The sequence below is a fragment of the Pseudorca crassidens genome, chromosome 7, assembly GCF_039906515.1.
Source record: "Pseudorca crassidens isolate mPseCra1 chromosome 7, mPseCra1.hap1, whole genome shotgun sequence".
Taxonomy (NCBI): Eukaryota; Metazoa; Chordata; class Mammalia; order Artiodactyla; family Delphinidae; genus Pseudorca; species Pseudorca crassidens.
In genome coordinates this window covers 49,859,715-49,882,885 of record NC_090302.1, presented here as the reverse complement: position 1 = coordinate 49,882,885, position 23,171 = coordinate 49,859,715, and the positions used below count along the sequence as shown (strand labels likewise).

Genomic DNA, 23,171 nt, shown 5'->3' with positions numbered 1-23,171 from the left:
GTGCTGCAGGCTATAGCCACCCCTACCTCACACACAAAGCAATCGGAATTTCCCAAAAGAACGTGGTTTGAATTTACAGAGCTGACTTTTTCACTCCTGACTGTACCTTTCTTTAAAAGCCTATGCAGGGGACTACCCTGGCGGGGCAGTGGTTAAGAATCCGCCTGCCAATGCAGGGGACACAGGTTCGATCCCTGGTCGGGGAAGATCCCACATGACGCAGAGCAACTAAGCCCGTGCGCCACAACTGCTGAGCCTGCACTCTAGAGCCCGCGAGCCACAACTACTGAAGGCCGCACGCCTGGAACCCGTGCTCCGCAACGAGAAGCCACCGCATTGAGAAGCCCACGCACCGCAGCGAAGAGTAGCCCCCGCTCGCCGCAGCTAGAGAAAGCCCGTGCGTGGCAACGAAGACCCAACGCAGCCAAAAATAAATAAATAAAATAAATTTATAAAAAAAAAAATTAAGGGAGGAAAAAGAATAGGGCTTTTCTATCTGCAAAGATGAATGCAGAGAGAAGGAGGGCACATCCAAAATCTATAATATCAAGAAGGTTACAGATTTGTCACCAAAGCCCAGAACTACTATGAGTCCAGAACAAGGCAAACCAGGACAAAAAGGGAGTAGTCTTGACTATGGAGTTTGTGTTTGGGATGAAGAAAAAGTTCTGGAAATAGCACTGATGGACACAACCACTTTTGGAATGTACTTAAAGGCACTGAACTGTATGCTTAAAAATGGTTTAAATGGCAAACTTAATGTTGTGTATGTTTTATCACAATAAAGGGGAAAAAAAAAGGAAGTATTTGAAGGCAGACATCCAGGTGATGAAAATACTCTTTATCTCCCAAGTGCCAAATTCAGGTTAAAAAGGCAAGGCAGAGATCATTCAGGCATAACCCACAGGGCTGCGTTCTCAGTCTGGGCTGCACTGGTATCACCAAGGGTTTGGAAGCCCAGCCCCCAGGGTTCTTCGCCCACCGCCCTGGGAAGCTGCTGGCTGGGGGCGGTTGGGAAGGTGCGTACCTCAAACTGTCTCAAGCTGGCAGCTGGGAGGGTCACCCTGCGCATCACAGAGTCGCTGGGCTCTGGGGCACATGGATCTGGGAGGGTCCCTCTCTTCCCCCACAGAAGGCACAGAATTCTCTGCCCATGGAGGAAGTGAGTCTGCCTTCAACCATTCGTCCCTTCCTTGCTGGATTCTTTCTGGAAAATGACCAGCTTTCAAGAACAGCCCCAAAACCCAAACCCTGGGCCGCGGTTTCGTGTGTCAGACGTTTGGAAAAGGTGTGGGGTTGCACTTACGATTCCGTTCTGGACACTGAACCCCAGCTGGTAGCGAAGGTCTGGTCTCCTGATCAACACGGTGGTCACTGGGGGACACCTCACGATATTCAGCTTGACCCGGGCCTGATTCTTCAAGCCCTGAAATGTGAATAAAGCACAGGGGATTCGATGACCACTGATGCCAACAAGAGAGAAATGCAGACGGCACCAAAGGCAAAAGATGCTGCACGGAGCCTCGGTTTCTTCGTTGACTCCACAGTGCCCCGCGTCCAGCCTGATAGCGCCTGCGTCGGAGAGTCCAAGCTAGATTCTGTCAACCTAGGGGAGAAAACCATTAGGTTTACGTGGAGCCCTTTTAGCCCACGCAGAGACCAGTTTCTGTGGGCAATGTCTTCATTTGGGGAAACGGGCTGCATTCAAGGCATCTGAAAAAGGCGATCGTCTGTGCAGCTAAGAGGAAAACTGCCACATGTGCATTTTGGCTTGAAAGATGAAGGAGGCACAGTCTCTCTCCTGGTCAGGTGGGAGACAAGCACGAAAGGAACTTTTTCTCTGAAACGCATACTCGTAGCAATTCCTCCTTTTCTAACAAAGGACAACTAATTCACACAACAGCCCAGTTCATCAGGGCTTGCTGTCTCTCGCCCCTGGTGGTCCTGCTTCCCCATTCTCTCTGCCTGTTAGGGATTCTACAGTTTATCGACATTCCCACGAGCATCTGGGGGGAAGCAGGGCACAGAGGCAGGACTGCAGTCAGTGAAGGCCTCCTTGGGAGAATGAATAGGGTGGTAGGACCAGCGCTGGTGGAGAGGGAAGTAGGAGGAAATAGGGCTTAATGGTCATCTCCGATTTCATGCTCCCTGGTAACTCGTCCCTCCCTCTAACTTGGAATGGAGTACAGAGGCAAAATTGGTTTTTAAAGATAAAGAGGGACTCCATCTGGTTTCTGAGCCTATTTAGAGAGCTTCCTTCACCCCACTCTGATCTAAGCGGAGCTCAGGCCTGTCTTCCTGCCCCTTGAACACACGCTCAGCAGGAACCAGAGCCCGGGTCTGCACAGGAGAACCCCTAGAAAATCATCACAAAGCTACGCTTTCCCTCATTCAGGCGGTGGGAAGCTGCTTCTCCTGCTGGTCCCGCCACCGACTTGTGAGCCTCACCCAAGAGGAAGGTGCCAGACAAAGGTAATTCAGTCCCGAAATGAACTCTCCCCGCCCCCCGACATCTCCCCAGCCTGCGTGCTCTGCCTCAGGCAACTCCCACTTGCCAGATGGTCCAGACCAAATGGCCAACAGCAGGTGCTTTCCAGCCCGCTTCCATCATGGCACACAGGGAAAGGGCCAGCGTAGAGAGACCACACCGCTTGTGGCTGGAGGCCCTGCTTTGAGAGCTGAGGCGGGGAGAACTCAGCACTCCCGTCTGATGCCTGTCCCACTGCACTCCCAGCTCGCGAGGCCAGCTGATTGGGAAACAGCGCCAGGCCTGCCAAGGTCCACTCCTCCAAAGGGCCAGAGCTGAGGCGAGAAGCTCTTTCTAAAAGACGGTACTGTGGGGTGAGTGGACAGCCTCTCCACCAGCAGAGGAGGGACAGGCAAAGGTAGGCTCTATTCCACCAAGTCCGTCATATCCCCTGGAGATGCCCCCCTCACCCCCCTGCCCCATCAATTCACAGACCGGTCCAGTGTGTGCCCTCTATCGGCGAAGTGGAAAGAGAGGCCCGGGAGGACAATGACAAATCAGTTTCAGCCCGAAGGGTGATCGCCTCTTAGTCTATAAATAGAAATCTGTAAATTCCACAACCACTGTGGCCAACTGTCACCCTCCGACCAGTCTGCAAACACTCTCTCTGCGGGAGGTCAAGACCTCTGCTTCACATTTTACGGATGAGGACGCAGACGTGGACATTAAACCTGCCTCGTCTGAGGCTCAGTGGGGTCCGGACGGGGATAAGGGAGCCTCTGCCTTCCTCACAAGCACCTTGGCAAGCAGAGAGGTGAAAGTGGTGTTAGATGACTTTGGTGCCCACAGAATTTGTGGCAAGAGTGTAACTTGCCCCTCTGAGTGGCAGGAGGGACCCACACACCTTTCGCTTCTAAGTAATGAGGATACACTCTAGACTGAGGGATGGCTAGGGGCTTTTTTGGCCCCTATGCTCGGCCAACAGGTCCTCAAAGTGGGGACACCCCACACCAGCAGCACCAGGACACTTTTGTTAGAAATGCAGGGTGGGGGCAGGGGGTAAATTAGGAGGCTGGGATTAACATATACGCACTACTATACACATAACATAGATAACCAACAAGGACCTACTGTATAGCACAGGGTACTATACCCAATATTTTGTAATAGCCTATAAGGGAAAAGAATCCGAAAACGAATGTATACACACACACACACACACATATGGATAAATGAATCACTGTGCTGTACACCTAAAACTAACACAACATTGCAAATCAACTATACTTCAATTAAAAAAAAAAGCAAGAGTCTGGGGTCCACCCAGACCTACAGAATCAGAAACTCCAGGGGTAGGACTCAACAATCTGTGTGTTAATGAGTCTTTCCGATGACTTGATACACACTTCCTGGCGATACACTCCATTTTTGAGAACTGGTACAGACCACTGCCGCAGAACAATGAACTCACATGCACTCAGGGATGATCAGAGTCAAAGATGTCAGTTTACTACTCATACCTGTGGCCAGTGTGCTCCATGAGAGCATGGGCTAGCCATGCCAGGGGGAGGGTGACAGAGAGCCAGTTGGCCTGGTGCTCAGTCAGCCACCCCCATGTGTGTGAGCACCCCTAAGGTCACTGTCCATTAAAACCCATCCTGATGACGAAACTAGCCAAACCACCTGTCACTGCACGCTGACTCTTGCCGGGCACCGACCTGGAGTCACAGGAGCTGTCTCCTTTAATCTCCTTGACAAACTGGCAGCTCTAATTATGCCCATTTTATAGAGCAGGAAACTGCGGCTTCACCACTCACCCAAGTTCACCCGCAGCAAGATTCTGTCCCAGGTCTATTTGTATTCAAACCCAGAGCATTTTCGCCTACACCATGATTCCCCATATAGATAATGGGAGGGTGTGTGTTATTCATGAGTAAAGCCTACTGGACAGAGAAGCCAGGGAGAGTGACAGAAGGATGAAGCTGTGCCCCCAGCCTTTTCGCCCAGCCTTGCATGGGGCCGTGTTTTTAGTTTACTCGCCTACCTGGCGAGACTTCAGGGCTCTGGCTCCCTGGCTGCCCCACTTCCTTTGGGTGATTCCAGCTTGTGCTCTCAACGTGTGAGTTTTGAGGAGGTCAGTTTAATTCCCCACCCCCAGCTGTTTCCTCAGTCTCCTGAGTTGCTGTTTTCTGCAGGACTGGAGCCTCCCAGCGGCTGTGATTTGGCTTGTGGTGACGTGTGTGCACTCGCAGGCAGCTGTTACCAGCATCCCTCCGTGGTTTCTGAAACAGCTCTAGGAAACTTCTCCGGTTCAAGACATGTTTTCAAATGAGAGCGACAGAATGTGCCGAGGGCGATTCTCCTGGGGGGAAGGAAGTCTGCGGAGGTCCGGGCCTCCCGCACAGTAGCAGGTCCCGTCACCCATGCCCACGGGAATGTGCTGGAATTCTTCCCCTAACAGTGGGACCAGCGGGGCTGGGTGAAGAGGCCTCTGCTTGGTCAGGAGACCTGGGCTGCAGCTGTGTTTCCTCCACCACAGCCCGGAGGGCCTTAGACCCTCTATTCCACCTTCTACCTCAGTCTCCACATCTTCAAAACAAATGCTGAAACCTACTAAGAGCTCTTCCACTTCTAATTGCTACGATCTCAGCCCTTGTTATGCATTTTTATTCTTTCCTAAGCATGTCTGCTGACAACACCACATCTCAACCATCATGCATCAGAAACAGCTATTTCTAACATTACAAATCGGCTTCTCTTTTGGGGGTGTTGCTCAGATACCATTCGTGCATATATTTCTTTTTCCCTTGAGAGCCCCCTCTTTATCACTCAATCAGTAGCTATGTATGGATCACCTGCAATGTGCCAACACATGTGTTAGGCGCTGGGAGTTGGTGGAGCCAGGCCTCCGGGAGCTCAGGGGAGGGCTGCGGGCACAGGCAGGGCAGCCAGAGTCCATTCCCCTTTCTCTCCCCACATCACAAACTACAAGACCAGGAGTGTGTGGGAAACAAGAGCAAAGGATGATGAAAATAAGGAGCATGTTGTCAGAAACACAACCCTCCAGATAGAGCTACCCGCTTTAAATGTTTGCACCTATGAAACACTGGGGTTGTTCAGGTATGTCTGTGAGATACAGGAAGACCTTGGAGAGCTCCTGAAAAGCAAGAGAATGACTCTATTTTCTCTGTTACCTAAAAAGTCCACATCGCTCCGGTGGGTTCTTTTGTGTACATTGATTTAAGATGCTGATTTGTCCCTCAGTGAAAGAATTTCTAGACTGGGGATATCTGCTGCAAGACGAAGCCCAGAGAGATGGCAAATCTGAAACAACCAGACCACGCACTTGCTCTGCTGTTCCCCATCAATGCTTCAAGTTGGGTCCCATTAACTCGGATTTCTCAGCTGCCACTTTATTGGAGGTGCCAATTAAATAAATGGTCATTTCGTCCCCATGACAACAGTGGAATGGTGTAGCAAATTAAGAAATATGGTGGGAGGAAAGAGTAGGGAAGAGGGAACGGGAGAGGAGAGAAGCCAGAATGGTCTCTACAGCAACGGGAAAGCAGACCCGTGATGATCCTGTGGAAGGTAAGGAAGCGGTGCTCTAGTTTCAAAAAGAAAACAAATCTGGAGGGCAGGACCGTAGAGGCGATGGCACGAACAGGCGGTCTGCTAACATGCTTTGCCTACCAGTAATTATGCTTTAGGAACTATGACAGGAAATATAAGAGCTAGGGAAGAAAGAAAATAATTCAATACCTGTAATCTATTCTAGAAACATACTCTATTCCCTATAACCAGGGGAGAGAAAAGGTCAACATGCATTAAAGTGGCAAGATGCAGAACACTCGAAGCCCATTATTGGCGATGTCATCACCGGGGAGTTTGTTGAAAATGCAGAAGCCCACCCCAGACCTGCCGAATCAGAACCTGCAGTTTACTAAGATCCCTGGGTGATTCAATCAAAGTCTGCTAAGCACTGATTTTCCAGGATGAGAGCTGCTCGCTAAATTCATCGCAAGGAGCACTGACATAACACTGAAACAAGCGATACTGATGGGAAGCCTTGAAGAAGCCCAGAATGCCCCCCTGCGGGGGCCTAGGGGTGAGGGTAGGGCAGTGTGAGTACCTGCTCAGGGGCAGGCAAAAAAGATGTTTTTACAGAACTTAAAAACAAGGAGACAACCCATTAAACGTCTTCTTCGGTACTGGCAATTCTAGCTGGAATCAGTAGGAAGATTCTCGGGGTGGGGGGAGAAGGGGACAAGGCCAATCACCCTTTTCTATTCGACAAGGCAGCGCATCCTGCAGTGCTGAGAAAGGGCAGCTGTGTCCCGCCTGCTAAGTACTTCTCTGCCGAGGGTGGCCACAGAGGTGCTGGCTTTCTTCCTCTCCATCTTCATCAGTTACATCTCTTTCATCACCACATGGCCTTTTAATTTTCCGATTCCAGAGAGACTCCATTTATAGACATCAAAAGTCAGCTACTCGTGCAAACAAACCTTTTCCCCTTAGGAAACTGCTCAGACAGTGCGCCAGTTGCGCCCTGTGCTAGTCTGTTTCCACCTTGATGTGTGATGCACTGGGCAGAAGACCAGTCCCCGTGTGGTACCAGGGGAAGGCAGGCCATGGGTCTCACAGCCTCCCTCACCTCGTCTGCCTTCTTTGTGCAGAGGCAGGGAGGGGTGGACGCGGATCTGGACCCCGTCAGCTGGGGTGTCCTGGGCATGCCGTCTGCACCTTCTGAGTAGCTGATGACTCATCTGCGAACCGGGCATTTGCCATCACCCTCCCTCACAGGCTGTGTTTTATGAAGAGGAAGGGAGGTGACCAGTGCCAAGGGCTGGGCACTGCCGGGCAGGTGTGTAAATGGGCTCAGGCATGCAGCCTTGCCAGTCCTCAGGAAGGTCTGCTTATTCCCACCCAGGCCCCAGCCCCACCTGCGCTCAAGTTATCCTCTCTTCTGGCTCCTCCTCCCCAAGCCTTTCCAGATGTAGATCAACTCCCCCCCCACCCTCCCTCCCTCACCGACCTCCCTTTCTCCAGATTTCTCTCCCACACCTGAACTATCTCCCGCAGGCAGGCTTTCTCAATCTATTGACATTTGGGCTGGATAATCCTTAGTTGTGGGGACTGTCCTGTGCATTGTAGGGTATCTGGCAGCATCCCTGACCTCCACCCACTGGATGCCAGTAGCATCTCCTTCTCCCTAGTCGTGACAACCCAAACTGTCTTCAGACATTGCCAAATGACGCCCGGGGGGTCAAGGGGTCAAGATCCCCCAGGTTGAGAACCACTGCCCCAGGGTCTGACCACAGACACCGCTGGAACGATATCAGGGTGGCCGAGTGACCTGGCTGCACTACTGACACACTGTGTGACCTCGAATGATTATATCATCTTTCTGTGCCTGTTTCCTAACTTGCACAATAGTACCTACCCTACAGAAGGCTGCTGTAGGGTTCTGCGAGTGAACACACACATTCTCAGAATGGTCCAGGCGCACAGCACTCAGTCACTGTTATTATCAGTCCTTTCATTCCCTTCTCCCCATCGAGGCCAAGCTCCTTAGGGTGCGGATTGTGTCTGAGGCATCTCTGGCTCCCATGGCCCCTCGACAGTTCTCACACATGCATCGGTGTTTAATAAGTAACTTGCTCCCTGGTGTGAGAGGGCATCTGTGAACCTTGGCATGTGTGAGTGAGAAGCCAAACGTGGGTGGGTCCTTTCTCCCTACTCCTGGCCCTCCCTGGCTTCTGCACATTATCACACCATCAGATCAGCCTTCTCAGGCTGGCTCAGACCTGCCTCTCCCAACACAAAGCCAGTCCACCATCCATCAATTCCAGAAGAAACTCCCAAAGGCCACTTTCCTTTCTGCTATCCACCTGAGTCTAACTCCTCCTTCAAGGCCCACCTTAAAAATCAGGTAGGGCTTCCCTGGTGGCACAGTGGTTGAGAGTCCGCCTGCCGATGCAGGGGACACGGGTTCGTGCCCCGGTCTGGGAAGATCCCACATTCCGCGGAGCGGCTGGGCCCGTGAGCCATGGCCGCTGAGCCTGCGCGTCCGGAGACTGTGCTCCGCAACGGGAGAGGCCACAAGAGTGAGAGGCCCGCGTACCTCAAAAAAAAAAAAAAATCAGGTAAGATTTTCCGCTCCCCCACTCCAAATGCTCTTAGCATTTCACCTCTATGTTGCCATTAGGGCCCACTGAACCCTTTCAATTATAAATTATCCTCCATGTGCATACTGTCATTCTGGCTTTTTAAATTTTTATTTATTTTTTTCATTCTGGCTTCTTCACAGTTCAGCTCAGGCTAACAGAAGCCCAATTAAACATGTTTGAATGAATATACATGTTCAAACTAGGACCTTTAATCTTATCTTTAATGTATGTTAAGCAAGAGGTAGAATTTATTTATAACAAAAAGAAATGAGCCCAAAAAGGACTATTTCTTTCTGGGTGTGATTATCTTATGAGGATTTAGATTTGTTTCATTAAAAATAAACAGGCAGGGCTTCCCTGGTGGCGCAGTGGTTGGGAGTCCGCCTGCCAATGCGGGGGACAGGGGTTCGAGCCCTGGTCTGGGAGGATCCCACATGCCACGGAGCAACTCGGTCCGAGCGCCACAGCTACTGAGCCTGAACTCTAGAGCCCACAAGCCACAACTATTGAAGCCCGTGCACCTGGAGCCCGTGCTCTGCAGGGACAGAGGCCACTGCAATGAGAGGCCCTCATACCTCAACAAGGAGTGGCCCCCGCTCGCAGCAACTAGACAAAGCCCCCACGCAGCAGCGAAGACCCAACCCAGCCAAAAATATATAAATAAACTTAAAAAAAATAAACATGCAAAACAAAATGAAAAGACAACCTACAGAATGGGAGAAAATATTTGCAAACAATATGACTGACAAGGGCTTAATTTCCAAAATATACAAATAGCTCACACAGCTCAAAAACAAAAAAACCCAATCGAAAAATAGGCAGAAGACCTAAACAGACATTTCTCTAAAGAAGAAATACAGATGGCTAATAGGCACATGAAGAGATATTCAACATCACTAATTATTAGAGAAATGCAATCAAAACTACAATGAGGTACCACCTCATACCAGTCAGGTTGGCCATCATTAAAAATTCTACAAACAACAAATGCTGGAGAGGGTGTGGAGAAAAGGGAACACTCCTACACTGTTGGTCAGATAGCCACTGTGGAAGACAGTATGGAGGTTCCTCAGAAAACTAAAAATACATAGAATTACCGTATGATCCAGCAATCCTACGCCTGGGCATATATCCCAACAAAACTATAATTCAAAAAGATACATGCACCCCTATGTTCATAGAAGCACTATTCACTATAACCAAGACATAGAAACAACCTAAGTGTCCATTGACAGATGAATGGATAAAGAAGATGTGGTACATATACACAATGGAATACTACTAAGCCATAAAAAAGAACAAAGTAATGCCATCTGCAGCAACACGGATGCAACTAGAGATTATCGTACTAAGTGAAGTAAGTCAGAAAGAGAAAGACAAATACAAAGGATATCACTTATATGTGGAATCTAAAATGTGACACAAATGAACCTATCTATGAAACTTTAACAGAATCACAGACATAGAGAACAGACTGGTGGTTGCCAAGAGGGAGGGGGTTGGGGGAGGGATGGAGTGGGAGGTTGGGGTTAGCAGAGGTAAGCTTTTATATATGGGATGAATGAACAACAAGATTCTACTGTATAGTACAGAGAACTATATTCAATATCCTATGATAAACTATAATGGAAAAGGACGTATTAAAAAAAGAATGTATATATATTATAACTGAATCACTTTGCTGTATAGCAGAAATTAACACAACATTATAAATCAACCATACTTCAATAAAAAATACTGATAAAAAAACAGGAAAAGGAAAGAAAAAAAGATGAATTCCTATATAACATAAAAAACAAGCAAAAAACGCAACGAGGTAGACCTGTCTGGCCTATACACTCACCTTGACCTCCCCTCCATCCCAGGGCCCTTGGCCAAGGATGTTCTTTTGTGATTTTCTTCTGCTTAGAATAACTATTCTATAAATTCACATTTATTCTCTCTCTCTCTTTCTCACACACACACACACATACAGAGCTATATTCTAGTTAACAGTCTTTCAGGAAACCCCAAGGAACCAAAGAAAGTCATAGGATCCTAGTCTGCCTGTACCACACTGCTTGGTACAGAGCTGGCAGGGTCTACAGATACTGTAGTGAAGGAAAAATATACTTGTTCCTACTTCCCATGCAATCAGTGAGTTCCAATGCACTCAAGAGACTACACATGGATACTTCATTTCTAAGAAAATCTAATTTCTTGCCCTCAAATACTCATATTCAATTTTCCTTTAAGTAGCTCTTCTCAGCCTCACACAACAGTATCAATTCAGGCTGAACAAGAAGTAATTATGTTCAGGTTTTAGAAGGCGTATACAGACTGTACCAGTTTCCTTCCTTCTGCGTGGCATGTGTGGATCATGTTACGCAGGCTCTGGGGAGGATGCACTCACCTGGATCACAGTAAAGGAAAGTGCCCTGGGATCTGAAGCATTTCCATGATTTGTAACAGGGATGGCAAGTCATCTCAAGAACACCCAGCTGACTATAAGTGATTGTCTTGATTACTGAGCTGAGGAAAATTCTGTTGAGGCTGAGTGGGGACTTAATGGGACAGAATGCTGTGACTGATTAGTGATGTCTGCGAGGGCATGGTGTTAGGGAGTGATGCTATGTGAGCCAGATATACCATCCCTGAAAAAACAATTTCAGGGAGGAATTGGTAAATAGCAACTTGATGGTAAACAACCCAAGTGCAAGTCCATGCCTTTTGTATTTGTGTCCTTCTCAGTGCCTGACACTTAGAATACGCTCAAATGTTGATGACTTCATATCACTTCAGGTCTACAAGAGAGGTTGATTTTTCCCATCTCCAGTTACCTTAATAATGCTCTGGCAGGTCGACAGAGGCAGGCCCACCAGGCTGGTGCCATTTATGGACATGATCTGGTCCCCAATATTCAGCTTCCCCGATTTCTCCGCTGGGCCTCCGTGCATCATGTTGGCTATGATCACGGTTGGCAAGATGGATCCCCAGCCAGACTCCACAATCACCACACCTAGGATTTCCCCTTTCTGCTTCTCTATGAAGACCTGAAAGGAGGAAAACATGTAGAAAGCCTGAATCAGCAACCATCCAGGGTAGCAACAGAAATCAAAGCATTTTCCCTATTCCTGTCTTGACTAAACATGACAGACATTTCCCTGATGACTCCAACCCAAATGCGTCCTGTCCTCTCTATATTCCATGGCATATATTACCTTGTTTGGAGATAAGATCTTTTCACAGGCAGTCAAGCTAAAATAAAATAATTAGGGTGGGTCCTAGTTCAATATGATTGGTATCTTTACAAAAGGGGGAAATTTGGACACAGAGACATGCACAGAGTGAAGACACAGGGAGAAGATGACCATCTACAAGCAAATGAGCGGCCTGGAATGGATCTTCCCCCTCAGAAGGAACCAACCCTGCGGACACCTTGATCCCGGGCTTCCAGCCTCTAGAACTGTGACACAATACATTTCTGTTGTTGAAGCGCCCCCGTCTGGGGAACTTTGTTACGGCAGCCCAAGCACACTAACACACCTCCGTCTGACCTTGGTGTCAATAATTGATTAGTACAGCCTACAAAGGCCTGCCAGCTCTTTTGGCTCTAGGTGAGACAAGGTCCGTCCTGCGATGTGTGAGCTGGAGCTTCCCTTTGGATCAGGATGATGCTCGTCTCCAGCAAGGCCACATTCCTCCCTGGCATCCCCAACACCCTGCCGCCCACACTCACTTTTTCCTGGGTGCACCCTTCCCCCAAATCCCATGTATAAGAATTCCCATCTCAGGCTCTGCTTCCAGGGAGCCTAGGACACTTAACATTCATTAGTGGATAGAAGGATCACTTTCTCACACCTAGTGGATAAAGTCCAGGCCCCCCACCACAGCTGGACTCTCAAGCCCTCCAGTTCTGACCCAAAGCCTGTACTGGCCTCTTCACATCCTCTCCTATGCACAACCCCTGCTGCAGCCTGGCTGCCTCATTCGTGGCTCCCCAGACAATTCCTGAGCTTTCGGACCCTCATGCTTCTGTTACTTCGGCTCAGCCCTCTGCACTCCTCTACACTTTCCAAAGAATACTCAGACCTCAGACCAGATCAGATGGCCCCGTTTTCCTCCAGACACTCCTGCAGAGCTCGGTCCCTGGGGGAGCACGGCACTTATCATCTGAGACCTGAGAGCCGAGATCGGCTCCAATCCGCCAAGTACAGCTGTCTCTGATGAGTGCCTGTACCAGCACCATCATCTAAAATCTTCTGTGCCCTTTCCTAGACTGTGGGCTTGGTAAAGGGCAGGGTCCAGGTCCCGTCTGCCTCTGGAACCCACCCCAAAGTCAGCTCTGGATTGCAGGAAGCAGACGACGCCCTGTCTCACTGGCCACGGCCCTCGGCTGCAGTCTTTATCGGGCCTCATGTGAGGTGAGACAGAGATAGGCCTGAGCTCACTCTTCAGCCCAGCCACTCTGCCTTCACTTCTATCGCGGGTGGGCCCGGCTGGCCCAGCTCAGAGAACAGCTTCTGGAAAGTACCTACATCTTTGCAGTTTTCCGACTTGGAGAAGTGGATCAGGTCATCGTTGTACATGTCCTGGGTGTTGAGCAGGTCACTGTATTCCTTCTGGCTGAGATCTTCGGGGTTAATCCCGTTGGCCCTGAGGAACTCCTGGTATGCCACGCTGAATGCCTGCCCGATGGACTGTGCAATCAGCTGAGCCTGGAGCGGAGCCGGAAAGGGGAGACGGGGTCAACAGGGCAGCACTGCTGGTGGGCGACCTGGGTCCCTCAGGACTACAGAGCCCTAGGCAGCAGCTAGCCCAGTGGGTCGCCATGGGGCAGCAGTGCCTGCTAGAGGTCATTTTCAAAATTAGTGGGGACAATTTTGTCTATGACAATGGTCCTGATGGAGCTCCTGGCATTTGATGGACAGGAGTCAGAGATGCTGGACCTACTGCCGTGCAAAGGACAGTCCTACACGGGACGAGCTGTTTTACATCCTGCACAACTTTCAAATATCCCACTGGACCTTCATGTACATATAACAACTGTGTCTAAAGGCTGGGACTCAACTCTAATTTATATAAAAACACAGGACTTTAGTTGCACGCTCTAATACATACTGAACAGTCCCAGAATACAACTATTCCGTAAATTGAGAGAAGACGGTATTTTGTTTTGTCCAACACTTTACCACGAGTAAGCTTCATGACTTTGGAAAATCATCAGCATCAATGCTATTCGTGAGATGTGGGTTGCCAGTAAATCACATTCCCATCAGCCTGCACACTGGCCGTAGAGCATGGTGGTTCTGCATGTGTGTGTGAGTGTGTGTCTATCAACCTATTTTATTTTATTTAGCTTGCTTTCCTTTTATTTCTCCTTTGTGTTATATTTATGGCAATACTTTGGTTATTTTGTGAAAATTTTTTCAAAAAGGGAGGTTATATTATCTATGAATTTCATTTCATTCATATTATCTACGGATGGGACATCACAAATTATTATGCATTTTCCAGGTGAGGAGATTGCGGCCAGAGACGTGAAGGAACCTGTTCAAGGAAGGTCACACCGCTCACAGGACAGGAACTCTGCTTCTGTTGTTCTTTCTCCTGCACTGGGCTTTGATAACCTTTCCCTGCATTAATTAACCAACATTACAACCTGGGAGAGACACCAGCAACTGAGCCTGTGCTGTGTTAAATGCTGCAGAAGCACCGTCACATAAATCCTCACAGCAAGTCTAAGATTAAGTATGACTGGTCCATAAGCCCTCATCCTAAGCTCTGAAGGCAGTGTCTCAGAATTCAGAAATGTTCACATTTTAGAAAGGTAACAGGGTGCATTTATCATACATTGTGTAAAAACCCCATTAGAGCCTGGAGAAGTGCCTAAACACAGTAACGTTCCTGCAACAAATGTGTAAGATTCATGGTAAGCTGGACAAATCCTATAAAGTGTCTCATGGCAGCTCAAAGCAGGTTTATCAACCAATTGAGTACAAAAATCCCTTGTTTCTCAGAGCTCTGAGACTTCGGATCTGTTTTCTTTGCTCCCATTGGGCAGATCAGGAAAACGAGGTTGAGAGCTTAAGCTGGGGTGGGGATGGGGGCTGAGAATCCTGGCAGCCTGATTCCGGAGCCCACCTCCTGCCCACCACTGGGACTGCTGCTCTAATAGTAGTGGGTAGAAAGCCCGCAAAACAACAAAAAGCTCTAGGGCAATGTTTCAAACACACACAACTCTAATCTGCACTCCTCCTTTCCCTACCTTTGATAATTTTTGCTGAAAGCAGCTAATTAACTGTGTTATCAGAAATTTCTGTGTGGCTGGCAGTGGGGAAAGAAATGCTCAACTTTTCTCACTCTGAGGATCTGGTGACGTCACATGCCACAAGTCACATCAAGGACCACCATGCTGCCTCCTGCCGAGGCCTCACCGAGGGCATCAGAGGCTCGTGTGAACAGACGAACTAAAAAAAGTGTGTCTGAGAACACGGCCAGCGGTCCTCCCGACCGTCACGTGTGGATGCACCGGGCAAACACACACAGGCTACTTATATCTCTGCCGTGTCCACCTGAGCCGCACGGCAGCCCATTCTACAGAAGCTCAGCAGCTGCACAGCCTGAGCTTCTGCAGAACGGGAGACGGGATCCACAAACAGTCCTCCCAGTTCTGCAGGCCATGCTCTCCCCCTTCTGTCCTGGGCTTTGGAAGCAAAGCAGTAAGATTCCCAGGTCCACTCTTGCTTCCTCATTCTTCCCCTTCATCATCTTCCCCTACAGACCCAAAGGAGCCCCAAGGGAAAGAAAGCCCTCCTTAGGAGCACCAAGCCAGAGGGAGGTGGCAGAGGGTCGTACCGGGACCCTCACGTCTGGTGAGCAGAGCTAACGCCACCTTTTCACGGGCCTGCAGAACACATGAAACTTAAGATTCTAAATGTAACTCCTTTGGAACTTTCCGAGAACCTTCTAAACTCATTTTCTCCCAGTTTGCAGGTTTGGCCTCAGTTTTAAAGGAAAAGCAGGGAGAATGGCCAGGACAGGTGCTTCAAGCTCTCTGCCTTCTCAGTGACCGTGTCCCTGGGACTGCTTTCTAGAGAACCAGACAAGTAAAAGATGGTACAAAAGTGTAAGCGTCTCCTCCTGTCTGTGGCTACAGCCATGTCAGCTCTGTTTCCCTGGAGAAAAGCAGCTCGCCTCAGACTCCTAACTTCTCAGAGGAAGGCCATTTAAAGCAGCTGCATGAACACTCTTCTGGAGAAAAATGGCCCCTTTTAAGGAGCCAAGGCTACTGTAGGCAATTTTCTTTAAGTATATAAGGGTTCCCTGCTCAATATGAGAAATACAGCTTATTCCACTGTGGCAGGAGGAAAAGTTAGACCAGTCAACGGCACCAACACGGCCCTCTCGGGGAGGCTCTGTAGTTCAAAACCATCGTGGGGGGAATTCCCTCGTGGTTCCGTGGTTAGGACTCTGTGCTTTCACTGCCGAGGGCCCAGGTTCAATCCCTGGTTGGGGAACTAAGATCCCGCAAACCTCATGGCTTGGCCAGAAAAAAAAAAAAAAAAAAAAAAGCAAGGCCCAGAGCGAGTTTCCAAGGCCTGTTGAGCTTTGGGGGAAGCACGGTGCTAACACAGCTTGAAGCCTGGTGTTCTCGCCGGCAGTTCTAGGGACAACTGGGTGAGAAGGCTGAATGGAAGAATGGGCCCCACCTCTGTTGTACGCTGACTTCCTCTGCTGACCTTATCACCTGGAGAGATGGGCGTTAGGGATCACTAGCTTTGTGACTGGAGGAGCAGCTGGTTTTGCTAAGGAGTGGGTGGCTGGTGCTCTTGCCATTTGATGGGAAGGGTCAGGGATGCTAACTTTCCTGTTAGGAAAGGGCAGTCCTGCACATTCAAGAACTGTCCTCCCCAAATGCCCTAGTGGCCAGGTGAGACCTGTTCGGGCCCCTGTGGGTCTGGCTGAATTCTTCCCACCCTTCTGTCCTCTCTAGTGGCTTGTCTCCTTGCCTTTCCTCAACCTCTATCAGCAGGCCCCTGTCTCAGGGCCTTTGCACCTGCTCTTTCCTCACTCTCAACTCTACTCAGGTCTCTGCTCAAATGTCACCTCAGAAAGGACTTTGTTCATCACTCTACCTGAAATAGCCCCTGGCCCCTCTATCCCTTGACCTAGTTTTTCCTTATCAAACCTTCCACTACCTAACTTTGTATTAAGTATATTTATCTATCTATTTTCTGTCTCTCTACAAGCTTTACAATGAGTGTCTTGTCTATTTTACTCAGCCTTATATCCCTAGCACTAGAACAGTGCTTGACACATAATAAGTGCTCAATAAGTATCTGTCTTACATATGATTAAGGTTCTGAGAACTAGAGGGAACCTGGCCACCCAAGGGCAGCCCAGATCACATGGAAGGGAGGCCGCCCTTACGTCCTCAGATTCAAAGACGTGGCAGATCATCTTGTACTGCCTTTTTCCATCCTGGGATGGGTGGGAGGCTTCCACGTTCTCCTGGGAGTTGGAGCGGGGCATCCGCCTGCGGGCCATCAGCACAACGATGTTCCCGATGTCTGCAATGTAGGAAATGGTCCTCAGAGGGTGGTCCATCATCGTCTCCTGGAAGGCAGCAGGGAGAGGATGGTATGTCCAGTGCGGCATCGAATGACCCATGAGACAGCCTGCCACCCCACAGCCCAGCCAAGTGCGGTCCACACGTGGGAGCTCGCTGCAAACACCCTGTTGGCAGACTTACACGCGCCCACCCAGGCCTGGGAGCAATTCCCTTGGCTTGTGATAACCCAGAGCAGGAAGTGGTCTGTAGTATGTGAAAAGGAATTTCAGTCATTTTACAACCAGTAGAATCTCTGGTGGGGAAGTTAAAAAATAAAAAATCTGCATGTGATGACTGGATGATTGTATTGTGTGTGTGTGTGTGTGTGTGTGTGTGTGTGATTTTAAACAAAATTTCTTAAAAGGCTAGTTTGTTCATGAATCTTCTGATAAAAACTTATGAGAATTATTAGCCAACAATATCCAAGGCTTATTTTTTCCTTTGATCTTGAATAGCCCCAATCCTCCCTACCAAGTCCCCTCCCATCCCCCAGCCCGGCAGCAGGCACTGCATACACCACCTTCTAGCTTGTGTGGAAGCCAGCATCTGGGGACAGCTGCTCTACAGACAAGCGCACAGTCTCCTAGTTGTCATGCTAAGCTTCACCCCCGAGGAAGGTGGGAGCCAGCTAATACCTGCGTGTCAGCGTTCAATACTTTGATTCTCTGGGTAGAAATGAAGAGATCCACTTCGGTCATTGGCTGAGATTCACCTTCAGGGGCCTGAGAAGGAAAACGCACCGAGAGAAAGCTCAATACGTTACTCTGACCCAGGTGCGTGCAAGCAAGGTTAGCTCATACACAGAGGCATTGAGACACAGTCACCAGAACAGCGATGCAGACTTCAGAACTAGACCGCCAAAGCTGAAGGGACCACACAGAGGATGACACGGGGACGGGAGTGAGCATCTCCAGGTTACAGGGGGAAATGCGGACTCTTCCTTGCTTCTTCCGCCATGGAAGCAGTAACTGTAGTAGATCTGACTCCATGAACAATGATCGTGAATGGCACTGTCTGCAAGGGTTTCAGAGCCCAACAGATTGAAGGAACAAAGGGCAACTGACTCATACCCCCAGGACCTTGGAGAAGTCAGAGTTTGCTCCTGGGGGACAATGCTTACAGCAGGTGCAAACAAGGCAGCTGTGGTAAGAGGGTCTTCATGTTCCCACACACCACACACCACAGAAGCAGTACCTACTCCTGAAGCTACCCCAGTAAGAGTGAGCCCCAATGCCTCAGTGTCCCATGGGTAACTCATAAGCACCTAGAAGCTTCACAACCAAAAAAGCACATTAGTCTGATTCACTCAGGGCTTGACTCTGCACACGTGTGGTTATTAGCGAGTTTTCTTTTTTGCATCCAGCAATCTGACAGATCCACAAATCAAACATGACTAGAATTGAGCAGACCCAGGTCCCTGCCACGTGAATGCTCCTGAATGGTGGGCACTTGCACACTACTGCAGGATCCCTTCAGCATCCCCAATCTGCTCCCTGTCATTCCTCTGGAGTGAGATGACTAATGAGCAACAGAAAACAGCCACTTTGGGCAACTGAGTTTTGAGAAACGTTGGCTTATGGGGCGGTTCAAAAAGAAATCTGAACAAAAACTTGCTGGATGCAGAAAACAAAAACACGAAATAAGAAAAAAGGCAAAACGTAAGTAAATGGGAAAAAAAAAAAAAACAGGCATAACACCAAGCTGATGAAGTTGTTTGTACTGCACCTTCTTCCTGCTTTTGGCTAATTTCTGGGCCATCTGCTTAGCATGGAACAAACAGAGACAGGAGAACAGTTAGAAAAGAATTTGCAGAGACTCAGTTGAAAAGGGAATCAACAAACTAATACTGACAGTGGTATAAAGCATTTCTGTGGGAGGAGGACTGGCTTAAAAAAATCCCACTCTATAATCGATTTCCTAGATCAGAATTTAGTAGCTGCCAGGAGTAGTAGTAGGAAGGACACGTATTGAGGTGCTTCTTACACTTCACTGCAATTGATGTTTTCAAAGAACCAACTTTTGATTCTGTTGATTTCCTTTACTGTATGCCTGTGTTCTATTTCGCTGATTTCAGCCTGTACCTTTATTCCTTCTTTTTTCTTTGGCTTCAGTTTGCCAATTTTTTTTCTAGCTTAAGATGAAAACTTAACGTATGGATTTTCAAACTTTTTTCTTTCCTGATTTTATATAAAACTATGAGCCTCCTCTAATCTCTGCTTTAGCAGTATCCCACAAATTTTGATGTTGCAATTTAATTATTTCATTCAAAATACTTTCTAATTTCCACTGTGATTTCTTCTTTGAACATTATTTAGAACTGTGTTCTTCTTAATTTTAATATACTTGAAGATTTCCTAGTTATCTTTTTGTTACTGATTTCTGAATTGTTCTCCCTCTTTCTCTCTAGTAATACTTCTTGCCTTAAATTTGTGTAACATTAATAGAGCCTATACCTAACTAGAAATGGATGTAATATTTATTCAAGAGAGAATAGTTGATAAAAATAGAAACTCTGAGGCCAGACTGTCTAAAACTGAATTCTGGCTCTGCTACCTACTAGTTGTGTGACTCGGAACAAGCCACTTCATGTCTCTGTGCTGCAGTTTCCTCAACTGTAAAATGCGGGTAAAAACAGTATCGACTTCATAGGGCTGTTTTGAGGATAAAGTGAATACAGTTGACTCTTGAACAATGTGTGCGTTAGGGGTGCCAAAACCACCGCAGGGTCAAAAATCTGCATATAACTTACAGTCAGTTGGCCCTCTGTATATGCAGTTCGGTTCCTCTGTATCTACAGTTCCACATCCTCGGATTCAACCCATCACAGATTCAACCAGTCTTGGAACATACAGTACTGCAGTATTTACTACTGAAAAAAACCCACATGTAAGGGGACCTGTGCTGTTCAAGGGTCAACTGTATATACAATGCTCTCAGAACAGTTCCTGGTGCATTATAAGCACTCTATTTGTGTTTGCTCTTATATGATCATGACGTTAGATGATTATAATCTGCCTATGTCAGGGTGCAACCTCTTGGCTTTGGTAGGGCTTGGTACATATACACAGATCTTACTCAAATGATGGTGAGTCAATGGCCAAACCATGTAACTGCTGTGGGGATGGGGGTGGGGTACAGGGAGAGCTGCTCCCTCACATCCTTGGTACTCACCTGGTGGGAAAGCTCTTGCTCTCAGCAGCGTGTCATTATTTCATTAGTGACTACATGTGTTGTCTGTACTGCCTAAACTCGATGAGTCAGCTATCCAAACACCAAATGGCTAATCTTGGTGCACCAGGAAACTAGGGCAGCCCCACTCCCACAGAGCCCCCCCACAGCTTGTACTGCTGGTCATGAGTTCGAGGTGAACAGCCTACTCTGGAAAAGTCTGAAGGCAGCAACTGCAAGCATCATCCTAACCACTGTGCATGACGGTGGAAATACCCGCACATCTGAGGAGTGGCCCTGTGCTGATGCTGTGCCACAGAGATTACTGGGTGGAATCTCAGCGTTCTGCCAGGGATGCTCTGATCTGCACCAGTTATAATCCTCAAGATAAACAACTGCTGTGAGATCCTAACATCTGTTTGTCTTCTACTACCTCCCCTGAATGCTATGGCAGTAATATATAAATTTCCATGATTTTTGATACCAAAACTTAATAGCTATTGGTCAAAATTCTTCACTCTCAGGAAGAGTGATCTGAAAGGGCCCTTTTCAAAGGAAAGTAAGTCTGCCACCCATGGAATGCCCACATTCTGTTTTTTACTGGAATGGGTGATGAGGAAGAGAATCCAAAGGCAAACTGAGTTTCATGAAAGGCATTCTGAGACAATTTTTATGAAGCTAAAAATATTTTATGCACTTAGAGTGACACCACCTTTAAATCGCTTATGATATTCAAGTGCCCTGAAACAAAGTAAAAATTTAGACATAACATTGGAAATGATGATGGGGTTGGGGTCAGAATGAGAAGCTGGAACAGCAGAGAAAGGTCTAAGAGAGCCTTAAGGCCAGGATGCATCTTGAAGCAGGGAGTGACAACATCCATTTAAATCCTCGTGTTTCATGAGACTGATTATGGCTTACCACCAGCAGGCTGTGGTGCACAGGACATACTGCAGCACCGTCCATCCTATCACTCGATCTGCAATGCGTACTGGGTATCTGCTGTTCTTAAGACCCTTCAAGTTTAGTTATGCCGGGGATCCTCCTGGCTATTCTAGCTTTTCTTTCCCCAGCTGACATTTACTGAGCACTTGGTATATGCCAGTATCCTTCTAAGCATTTCATGTGTACCAGTGTAAAAGCTTACAACAACCCTGTGAGGTAGGCGCTACATTATCCTCATCTTTCAGGAGAGGGAACTGAGGCACAGAGAGGCTAATTAACTTGCCCGAGGTCACACAGCTATTAAGTGGCAGAAGAGATATTCAAACCCTGGAAACCTCACTCTATATTCCAAATTGCTACTGTGCCATCTGGACAAGTTTCTCATCTATAAACTTCTAAGGCTGTCTGTAAAATGGGGGTAATGATACCTACCTCACAGGATTCCCCACCCCCTCCATTTGGAGGAGTAAATGAGATCGTGTACGTGAAGGGTCTGCTACCAGTGTCAATATCGTCTTTATCAACCACAGACTTCAAGTCAGATGGGAAATCAGATGGCTTAGACAATGCTACACTGATAGAAATTTTCATTCTACAATTAAATCATAATTTTTAACGCTTAAGGAAAATCTCTCTATAAAAGAATGGGAAAATCTGATCTTTTGGGGCAGGCTAGTAAAGACAGAATAATATTTGATAATGCATGCTTCTTACAAAAATGCATGGACCAAAAAATATCAAAACGCCATTTGTGAGCTTCACAAATGGAGAAAGAAAATGGAGACAAACACCACACTCTGCATGGACATGAAGCAGTTTCTACGGCTCAGGCAGAATTTAGCACATCACCCCGTCTTCCCGCTGAGGAGCAGAGAATGAAGTGGGAATGAGGGTGGAACAAAGCACGGAGATGTAGTGAGAGGAAGGGAGGTGAGTGAGCTAGCTGCACTGGCTTCCCGTTTGGTTCTCTAGGTAGGGTTAAGGCAGGATTCCCACCCTGGGCTGGGGTGGGGGGCTGTCTCTGCATAGTGCACTTTTTTTTTTTTTCCGGTATGCGGGCCTCTCACTGTTGTGGCCTCTCCCGTTGCGGAGCACAGGCTCCGGACGCGCAGGCTCAGCGGCCATGGCTCACGGGCGCAGCCGCTCCGCGGCGTGTGGGATCTTCCCAGACCGGGGCACGAACCCGTGTCCCCTGCATCGGCAGGCGGACTCTCAACCACTGCGCCACCAGGGAAGCCCCATAGTGCACTTTTGATACTGATAGCATGTAGGGCAAAGCTCTCTCCAGAATATTTCCCTAAAACATGTTTAAAAGAATCCTCGCAACAAGACGTAACAGGTACCACCACAGCGATAATGTATTCTGCGTTCAAGTAATTGTGGAAGCTTCTGGTTAAACAAACTGAATTAAATTTCCTCAGTACAGGTCTTCTCAGAGCCTTTACTAGGAAAACACATGTGGCAAATACCCAAAAAGATCCGTTTGGCAGCGTTTCTTGCGCTTATTTGCCAATGGAACCCCATCAGCGAGAAGCATTCGGCTTGCCCGGAACGTGCAGAGCACAGCTGGAGAACAGAGGCTCCTTCAGGCTGGATGACCCACCCGTCTCTCAGGCAGTGACTCCCAAACTATAGCATACATCACAGTCTCCTGGAGGGCTTATGAAAACAGATTCCTGGTCTCTACCCCCATGAGTTTCTGACTGGGGTGGGGCCTGAGAATCTGCATTTCTAACAAATTCCCAGGTCCCACTTTGAGGACCATTGCTCTAATGCATTTCTAAATCATATGGGAAGCTTCCTGGAAGGATATTACTACTTCTCAAAA

At 48.1% G+C, this 23,171-nt stretch overlaps 1 protein-coding gene across 6 annotated transcripts in view; it reads right to left on the bottom strand.

The window, feature by feature from the left end:
- Positions 1-23,171, bottom strand: part of APBA1 (amyloid beta precursor protein binding family A member 1) — a 240,869-nt gene that overhangs the window by 5,406 nt on the left and 212,292 nt on the right. For 5 of the 6 annotated variants that reach the window (XM_067744213.1, XM_067744212.1, XM_067744209.1 and 2 more), the window contains 6 exons: positions 18,956-18,988; positions 17,866-17,952; positions 17,050-17,235; positions 13,155-13,334; positions 11,457-11,669; positions 1,307-1,426 (listed from right to left, as the gene is read on the bottom strand). In XM_067744213.1, coding sequence (XP_067600314.1) covers positions 1,307-1,426; positions 11,457-11,669; positions 13,155-13,334; positions 17,050-17,235; positions 17,866-17,952; positions 18,956-18,988 — 819 coding nt within the window. The remainder of the gene's footprint in view (positions 1-1,306; positions 1,427-11,456; positions 11,670-13,154; positions 13,335-17,049; positions 17,236-17,865; positions 17,953-18,955; positions 18,989-23,171) is intronic. The other variant, XM_067744215.1, reaches the window with a different exon arrangement.